Source organism: Calypte anna, chromosome 4 (genome assembly GCF_003957555.1).
Source record: "Calypte anna isolate BGI_N300 chromosome 4, bCalAnn1_v1.p, whole genome shotgun sequence".
Classification (NCBI taxonomy): domain Eukaryota; kingdom Metazoa; phylum Chordata; class Aves; order Apodiformes; family Trochilidae; genus Calypte; species Calypte anna.
In genome coordinates, this window is record NC_044247.1 from 17,004,298 (window position 1) to 17,012,981 (window position 8,684).

Sequence of the window (8,684 nt, forward strand, 5' to 3'; positions counted from 1 at the left end):
AGGTTGGAGCCAGGGGGGGGTTGGGCTCTTTTCCCAGGCAACTCTCAGCAAGACAAGAGGGCAAAGGGTCTCAAGTTGTGCCAGGGGAGGTTTAGGTTGGAGATGAGAAAGAATTTCTTTCTGGAGAGGGTGATCAGGCACTGGAATGGGCTGCCCAGGGAAGTAGTGGATTCTCCATGTCTGGAGATCTTTCCAAAGAGCCTGGATGTGGCACTGAGTGCCATGGGCTGGGAACCACGGGGGGAGTGGATCAAGGGTTGGACTTGATGAGCTCTGAGGTCCCTTCCAACCCAGCCCATTCTAGGATTATGATTCTATGCCTGATCCTTGGAAATGCCAAGGATTCTTTCCCTGGCTGGGAAAGAAGGAAGATGCCCTGAAACCCTGAGGTTCAGGGAGCACTGCTGGGGCTCTGCCTTCAGGTGGTGCTGATCACCTTCTGCCTGGGCTGCTCTCAGGACACTTTCTCAGGCTTTTTATTGCTTCTCTTGTATCATTTAGACTTTCATCTACAACATAACCCCTGGTTTGTTGTTTATTTTTTTTTTCCCCTTAACCTTACACTTGCTTCTTTTAAGGCTGAAAAAGATTCCAAAGAGGAAATCCTCAAAGCTTTCAAGCTCTTTGATGATGATGAAACTGGCAAAATCTCTTTCAAAAACCTCAAACGTGTTGCCAAAGAGCTGGGGGAGAACCTGACAGATGAGGAGCTGCAGGTTTGTAGCCACACCATGCCTGGTGCCCTTAAAACACACCCAAACAGCCCAGCCCAGTCCTGCCTCTGTCTGGAGAGCTGAGCCACTGGGAATCTCCTGCCCAGAGGGGGAAGGAAGCCTTCCCAGGGTCAGGTTTTAGGGCAAGGCAGCAGCTCTGGCTCAGCTGCTGTCCTCTAGCATCCTCTGGGATCTTGGCACCTGGAATCAGGGGAATCTGCCCCTTCTCTGCTGGCAGAAACAGAAGAGATTCTGTGAGTTTGGGGTTGGGAAATGGGTTCTGAGCATCTGTAGCTGCTGAGATTGCAGCAGAAGGATTCTCATCTAAACCTGATGCTAATCCAGTCCTAACCCTGTGCTGAGCTGTGGCTGAATTCAAAGGTTTTCAAGTTTGAATTCAGATTTCAATTTCAAATTCCTGAATTCAAATGTTTTTCAGGAGATGATTGATGAAGCAGACAGAGATGGGGATGGGGAAGTCAACGAGCAGGAGTTCTTGAGGATCATGAAGAAAACCAGCCTGTACTGACCATCTTCTCTTGTTCTTGCACTTGTGCACACACCTTTGGCACGTGCCTCACTTTCTTACATCTTTTCTTTTGAGACAGCAGAAAATATTAGGTCAGTATTTTTGGTTTGTTTGTTTTTAAGTGGATGATCTTGTGTTTGTGAGCAGTTCCCAACTGCTGACCTGTTTACACGTGGCAACCCGGTTGCTTCTTTGTACTCCTGAGATGTTTTATGCTCTTTGGGTAAAAAAAAAAAAATCACACTTCTCAGTGAGAGTGTTTGGATCCTTCTCTGGCTAAAAACTGGGTCAGATTATTCTGGTTTGGTAAAGAGGGGACTTGGAACCAGAGAGGTAAATCCATGTTTTCCAGCAGTTCTTGGCTTAATGTCTTGGTTTGGGCACAGTTATGCTGAACTCTTTCTATGATGTATTTGTGGGGATCAGTTTTTATACTCTGTGTTACAGTGTTTGTCCCCTCCCACTTTTTTAATGTGTTCTTTAAATTAACTTTAAAAAGTGAGCAAATAGACTGCTGCAGCTGAACTCACTGCTCTTGGCTTCACATGCTTCAGGCTTTCCAAAGAAGAAAAAAAAGTCACCAGTGCTGGTGCTGAAGGCACTTGATGTTTGCAGGAATGCTCAGTGGCTGCCCACACAAGCTTATATTTAAAATAAAGTTTCTTATATTAAGCCATCAGGATTGTGCAGTGAAGTCTGTTGCTGGTCACTTCTTCCTAGAGAGAACTAGAGACTGGAGAGTTGGGCTGATCCCAAGGGGATGAGGTTCAACAAGGCCAAGTGCCGGGTCCTGCACTTTGGCCACAACAACCCCATGGGGAGCTCCAGGCTGGGCACAGAGTGGCTGGAGAGCAGCCAGACAGAGAGGGACCTGGGAGACTGGATTGCCAGGAAGCTGAACATGAGCCAGCAGTGTGCCCAGGTGGCCAAAAAGGCCAATGGCATCCTGGGCTGGATCAGGAACAGTGTGGCCAGCAGGTCCAGGGAAGGGATTCTGCCCCTGTGCTCAGCCCTGGGGAGGCCACAGCTTGAGTCCTGTGTCCAGTTCTGGGCCCCTCAGTTTAAGAAGGATGTAGAGGTCCTGGAACAGGTCCAAAGGAGGGCAACCAGGCTGGTGAAGGGACTCGAGCACAGACCCTATGAGGAGAGGCTGAGAGAGCTGGGGCTGTTCAGCCTGAAGAAGAGGAGGCTCAGGGGAGACCTCATTGCTGTCTACAACTCCCTGAAAGGAGGCTGTAGCGAGGTGGGAACTGGACTCTTTTCACAGACGACCTTCAACAAGACAAGAGGACACAGTCTTAAGTTGTGCCAGGGGAGGTTTAGGTTAGATATTAGAAAGAATTTCTTCACGGAGAGGGTGATCAGGCTATGGAATGGACTGCCCGGTGAGGTGGTAGATTCTCCGTCCCTGGAGACATTTAAAAAAAGACTGGATGTGGCACTCAGTGCCATGGTCTAGCAACTGCTCCGGTGGGTCAAGGGTTGGACTAGATGATCTCTGAGGTCCCTTCCAACCCGGCTAATTCTATGATTCTGTGATTCCTAACTTGTTTTCCCTGCTCCCTGGCCGACCAGCAGCATGTCCTACACCAGAGAGAGGAGCAGCAAACAGAAGCAGAACTCAGCCTGTGTGAGAAGTTTCAGGTTTTATTGAGGAGCAGAACCAGGTTCCTTTCTTTTTGCCCCTAATTCATCCCTCCTGTGAGGCAGAGCCCTGGGGGGGGGGTGGGACTGACTCTCAGGGGCTCTCAGGGACCCTGAGTCAGTCACCAGCCCTGACCCAGGGAGCTCCTCAGAGCTCTGGGTTCCTGTGTGCCCCCCCAGGCTGCCCTCAGGAGGTGCTGCCACAGCCCTCCCATCGCTCCCATCCCTCCTCAGCAGCCCCCAGGGCAGCAGTGGGGCAGGAGAACCCCACCAGAGTGGCAGCTCTGCTGTGAGGGGTGGGGGGGACATTTCCTGGGGTGGTGCTGGTGGTCAGGCCAGTCTGACCACCTCCTGCACCATCTTCCCGATGCCATCGTAGATCTGGTGCAGGGGGGCAGAGCACATGAAGGCACTGGTGCTCACCAGCCTGTTGTGCACATCCACGTGGATGTCGGTGACCTGGCTGTTGATGTGCTGGCAGCCAAGCTCCTTGATGCTCTCAGCTGTCTTGGCATAAGGCCACCTGTGAGAGAAAGGAGAGGAGAAGGAGAGAGAGGGAAAGAGAGAAAGAGAGAGAGAAAGAAAAAGAGAAAGCAAGAGAAAGAGAAAGAAAGAGAAAAGGAGAAAGAAAAAGAAAAAGAAAAAGAGAAAAAAAGAGAAGAAAGAGGAAAAGAGAAAGAGATAAAAAAAGAGAAAAAGAGAAAAGGAGAGAGAAAAAGAGGAAAAAAGAAAGACAAAAAAAGAGAAAGAGAGAGGAGGAAGAGGAAGAGAGAAAGAGGAAGAGAGAAAGAGGAAGAGAGAAGAGGAAGAGAGAAAGAGGAAGAGAGAAAGAGGAAGAGAGAAAGAGGAAGAGAGAAAGAGGAAGAGAGAAAGAGGAAGAGAGAAAGAGGAAGAGAGAAAGAGGAAGAGAGAAAGAGGAAGAGAGAAAGAGGAAGAGAGAAAGAGGAAGAGAGAAAGAGGAAGAGAGAAAGAGGAAGAGAGAAAGAGGAAGAGGAAGAGGAAGAGGAAGAGGAAGAGGAAGAGGAAGAGGAAGAGGAAGAGGAAGAGGAAGAGGAAGAGGAAGAGGAAGAGGAAGAGGAAGAGGAAGAGGAAGAGGAAGAGGAAGAGGAAGAGGAAGAGGAAGAGGAAGAGGGAGAGAAAGAGAAAGAGAAAGAGAAAGAGAAAGAGAGGGAGAGAAAGAGAAAAGGAGAGATAAAGAGAAAAAGAGAGAAAAAGAAAAACAAAAAAAAGAGAGAAAAAGGGAAAGAAAGAGAGAAAGAGAGAGAAAAAGACAGAAAAAAAGAAAAAAAAAAGAAAAAGAGAAAAAGAAAAAAAGTGAAAGAGAAGAAGAAAGAAAAAGAGAAAGATAAAAAGAGAAAGAAAGAGAAGGAGAAGGAAGGCTGTGTGGGGAATCTGTCGTGGCACAGGGAGGGATGTTCCCTGCAGACAGCCTGCTCCAGAGGATCCGGATCCTTATTTCTCAGGGACTAGAGAAGCAGAAGGACAAATTCCTCCTTTCCAGTAATCTGACCGCCTCCCTGACTCCCTTCCTCACTTATTCCTTGGCGGTTCTTGCGGTCTCTTCTGCCCCCGTGTGGAGCAAAGTGGGGAAAGGCAACTGGGAGTTGGGGTTTCACCCCCAGAAATCCCTGGAGGAGGATGTGAGTGACAAGGGGGAGGGCAGGACCCCGGGACTGGGGCATTTATTCCCCCAGGGTGAATTTAATAAAAGCCTGGGGTGGGTTATCTGCTCTGAGAAACACCCTGCAGCTGGGGAGGAGACTTCAGATGCTCAGGGGGTGCTGGGAACACTGGGATGGGGGCAGTGCTGGTCCTGGGGTGCTGGGAACACTGGGGTGGGGGCAGTGCTAGTTCTGGGATGCTCAGGGGGTGCTGGGAACAGTGGGGTGGGGGCAGTGCTCGTTCTGGGGTGCTCAGGGGGTGCTGGGAACAGTGGGGTGGGGGCAGTGCTGGTCCTGGGGTGCTCAGGGGGTGCTGGGAACAGTGGGGTGGGGGCAGTGCTGGTCCTGGGGTGTCCATGGGGTGCTGGGAACAGTGGGGTGGGGGCAGTGCTGGTTCTGGGGTGTCCATGGGGTGCTGGGAACAGTGGGGTGGGGGCAGTGCTGGTTCTGGGGTGCTCAGGGGGTGCTGTCCTGTTGGGATTCTGTGGTCACTCACTTCTCACACTCGGTGTCATGCCCCACAGTCAGCTCACAGCCCGGGAAGATTTTGGCTGCCAGCACAGGGGAGATGCAGCAGAGGCCAATGGGCTTCCTGGCAGCATGGAAGGCCCTCAGGACATCCTCCACCTCCTTGCAGATGCTGCAGTTCTTGCCTTGGGTGGCCCAAGTACTCAGGTTTTTAGCCACTCCGAAGCCTCCTGAGGAAGGGAACCAGGTTAGAGCAGGAAATGAGTTCTGCAGGACAGGGGTTTTCTCACTTAGCAGGATGGTGACACGGAGGGATGGTAATGTTTGCCATGTTGATAAAAGACCTCACAGGAGTCAAGCTGAACTATTTATTGCAAGCTGACTCCCAGGAGAGGAGACACCAAAGCACCTTCCTTGCTTCCATACAGAGCTGGAGCATCCCCATGCTCTCAGAGCTTTGGTGAGCTCTCTCCTGAATGACCTGGAACATGCTGACACCTTTTCCCTTGTCTCTTCATCCTTTCTCCAGGCCTAATCCATCCCCACTGAAATGGTGCTCACAGCTTCACTACAGCTGCATTGCCAGACTGCCTCATCTTTCCATTTCTGAGCCACCCACCCTCTTCTTCCCCTGGTAAGGAGGGAGGAGATGGTTCCACAGAGATGGTTCCAAAAAGCTTGCTGGGTGGCACAGAGCATAATTCCCTTGGTGGTTCTCTGCCCTCTCAGGATAAGCCCCACCAGTGCCAGGGCAGAGGGAAGATGCCCAGAAGTCTCCTTTCCCAGTGGCTCTGCACTGATCCCCTCCAGCCCATGCCTCCCAGGTGATCCCCAGGCTGTTCCCAACCCATCCCACCTGGTATGATGAGGGCATCCAGCCTCTGGACATCCAGCTTTGCCAGGTCCTTGATGTTGCCTCTGGCTATTCTGGCACTTTCCACCAGCACACTGCGTTTCTCCTGAGTGGGTTGTCCTTTCAGATGATCCACCACGTGCATCTGCTCAACATCAGGAGCATAAACCTCTGCCTGGAGAGGGAGGGGAAAGCTCTGTGAGCCTGCAGGTTAAGGAGCAGAGGTGGTGAACCACAGTGCCTGAGTTACTTTGTTAGGGAAAAACTTTGCTGGTGAGAGGAGTTGAACTTCAGGCTCCCCTGTGTCTGACAGTGGCATCAGAAAGGTGGTTGTCATGAAAGGAGAAAGAAAGCAAGAAAGGAAAGAAAGCAAGAAAAGAAAGAAAGCAAGAAAGGAAAGAAAGCAAGAAAAGAAAGAAAGCAAGAAAAGAAAGAAAGCAAGAAAAGAAAGAAAGCAAGAAAAGAAAGAAAGCAAGCAAGAGGAAGAAAGAAAGGTCTTTGATAGCTTCTGTAGAGGAACATTTACCTCCTTAAAGGAAGGAGAGTGTTGTTAAGTGAAAGCAAGCTGGCCCACACTGCTTGTTCTGATGCCTGAAGTGCTGGAGAAGGAGCAGGGGACTCCTTTCCTTCCTAGGAAAAGGAGGTGTCCCAAGGGAGAGCCATTGGTCAAGCCATTTCTTAGAGGTTTCCACCTGCATCCCAAGCAACCACCACCACAGGGGCAGCCCCAGCCCTGCCTCACCCCTCTGGGTGCTGCCTGCCCACCAGCCCTCCCTCAAAGACATGACCTGGAATTTCTGCTCCCCAGACACTGCTTTCCCAAAGGCAGAGTAATTCTTCTTCAGGAAAAGGCCTCCCCTTCAATCAGAGCTGCCCCAAGCCCACACGCAGCCATGAAGAGCAGAGGGTGGCAAACAGGTGGGTGAGGGATTTTTGGGAACTGTACAAGCTTTGTAGTTCTGGGCCTCACAATTTCAGGAGGATGGGAAGGATGTCCTGAGGATGGCAGCAACACTGCTAAAGGGGTGGAAAGTGTGTCTGGAGCAGGAGCTGAGGGCTCCAGGTTGGTCTGGTTTGGAGAGAAGAAGGCTGAGGGGTGACTGCAGCTTCCTGAGGAGCAGGGCATGGGGATGGAGGAGCAGGACATGGGGATGGAGGAGCAGGACATGGGGATGGAGGAGCAGGGCATGGGGATGGAGGAGCAGGGCATGGGGATGGAGGAGCAGGGCATGGGGATGGAGGAGCAGGGCATGGGGATGGAGGTGCAGGGCATGGGGATGGAGGTGCAGGGCATGGGGATGGAGGTGCAGGGCATGGGGATGGAGGTGCAGGGCATGCAGGTGAAGGTGCAGGGCATGGGGATGGAGGTGCAGGGCACGGGGATGGAGGTGCAGGACACGGGGATGGAGGACGCACAAATGGAGGACACGGGGATGGAGGACGCACAAATGGAGGACACGGGGATGGAGGAGCAGGACATGGGGATGGAGGAGCAGGACATGAGGATGGAGGTGCAGGACATGGGGATGGAGGTGCAGGACACGGCGGTGCTGAGTTCCTCTCCATAAGGTCCAGTGACAGGACACATGGGAATGGCTCAAAGCTGCCCCAGGCAACATGAGGAAGCATTTCTTTACCAAGAGGGTGGTCAAAGCCTGGAACAGGCTTCCAAGAGAGGTGGTCAAAGCCTGTCAGTGATTTCAAAAGACATTTGGACAATGTCCTTAGCACCATGCTGTAGCTTGGTCAGCCCTAAACTGATCACTGTAGATCCCTGCTCAGCAGGCTGTTCCATCCCATCCCATCCCATCCCATCCCATGCTATGCTGTTTGTCTCCTTAAGCATCATGACTGGAAAATAAAAGAAGGTTGGAGTGACACCCGGGTTTCCTCCACTGGAGGTCCCTGCTGACCAAGGGATGAGCACGGGACAGGGCATTGGCTGGAGGGAAACTGCAGCAGCTCCAGGAGAGGAGGAGGAGAGGTAAAAAAAATTACAGACAGAGGAGAAAAAAAGTTTGGAGAAGTTTCAGCGTTAAGCCAGACATTGAATGCACCCTCTGAGGGCTTTGGAGTTGGGTGGGCTGGCTCTGCAGCTCATGGGCATCACCACTGGGCCTTTGGATTGAGGAGAGCAATTCTGCTTCCCAGGAGAACAGCTCTGCCCCAGCAGGGGGATGTGGGGCAGGGTTTCTCCCCCTCCTCTTCCAGCCTCAGAGAATGATGAGTGCTATGTTAGACTGGCTGCCTGAGCATCATCTTTCTCACTCCTACTCCAGTTCAGCTCAGCAGAACTCGGCTGTGTTCAGTTCTCATCCTCAGGGGTTTAGAAAAGAGGAGTTCCCACCGGCCCAAACCGAGAGCAGTCTTTGAAACAGAAATACCAAAGCAGAGGAGAGGAAGCACAAGCCAAAAAGAGCAGAGGGAAGTTTGTTTCTGAGGCTGGATGCTCTCCCCGTGGAGCCCCAAGCCAGTCCCAGCAGAGCAAAGCAGGGAGCAGGGAGTTTCCCACCCGGGACCCTTTGCTCTGCAGTGACCCCGCAGCAGCAGGGAGCTTCTCAGTTCTCCAGATTGCTCCTTGGAGACAAGGACCTTCTGCAAGAGAGACTGAGAAGCTGAGCAGGGGGAGAGAAGCCCTTGGTGGGGCAGCAGCCTGCAAGGTGCCTCTTACCTCTGCGCCCTCCCTGCTGAGATGGACCAGGACAGCAGAAGATTCGTGGATCTCGCTCCCGTCGTACACCCCGCAGCCAGCCAGCACCACAGCCACTCTCTTTCCCATGGTGACAACCCCGGCAGGAGGAGTCCCCGGAGAGCCC

General features: G+C 52.2%; 2 protein-coding genes across 2 annotated transcripts in view; one reads left to right on the plus strand and one right to left on the minus strand.

Moving 5' to 3' along the window:
• CETN2 (centrin 2) overlaps positions 1-1,921 on the plus strand; it is a 5,327-nt gene extending 3,406 nt beyond the window's left edge. The window contains exons 4-5 of the mRNA XM_030449360.1: positions 579-716; positions 1,153-1,921. Coding sequence (XP_030305220.1) covers positions 579-716; positions 1,153-1,242 — 228 coding nt within the window. The 3' untranslated portion in view covers positions 1,243-1,921. The remainder of the gene's footprint in view (positions 1-578; positions 717-1,152) is intronic.
• Positions 1,922-2,908: 987 nt separating this feature from the next.
• LOC103534139 (glutamine amidotransferase-like class 1 domain-containing protein 3A, mitochondrial) lies at positions 2,909-8,684 on the minus strand. The gene is made up of 4 exons (XM_008500070.2): positions 8,540-8,684; positions 5,872-6,043; positions 5,044-5,245; positions 2,909-3,409 (listed from the first exon to the last, which is right to left on the minus strand). Exons 1-4 carry the CDS (start codon positions 8,645-8,647, stop codon positions 3,217-3,219), a joined length of 675 nt encoding a protein of 224 aa, XP_008498292.2. The 5' UTR covers positions 8,648-8,684; the 3' UTR covers positions 2,909-3,216.

Coding starts and splice junctions, on each gene's coding strand:
- LOC103534139 (XM_008500070.2), bottom strand. CDS start 8,647: ATGGGAAAGAGAGTGGCTGTGGTGCTGGCTGGCTGCGGGGTGTACGAC. Junction 6,044..8,539: donor TCAGCAGGGAGGGCGCAGAG/GTAAGAGGCACC, acceptor CTCCCTCTCCAG/GCAGAGGTTTATGCTCCTGA. Junction 5,246..5,871: donor GGATGCCCTCATCATACCAG/GTGGGATGGGTT, acceptor TCCCTTCCTCAG/GAGGCTTCGGAGTGGCTAAA.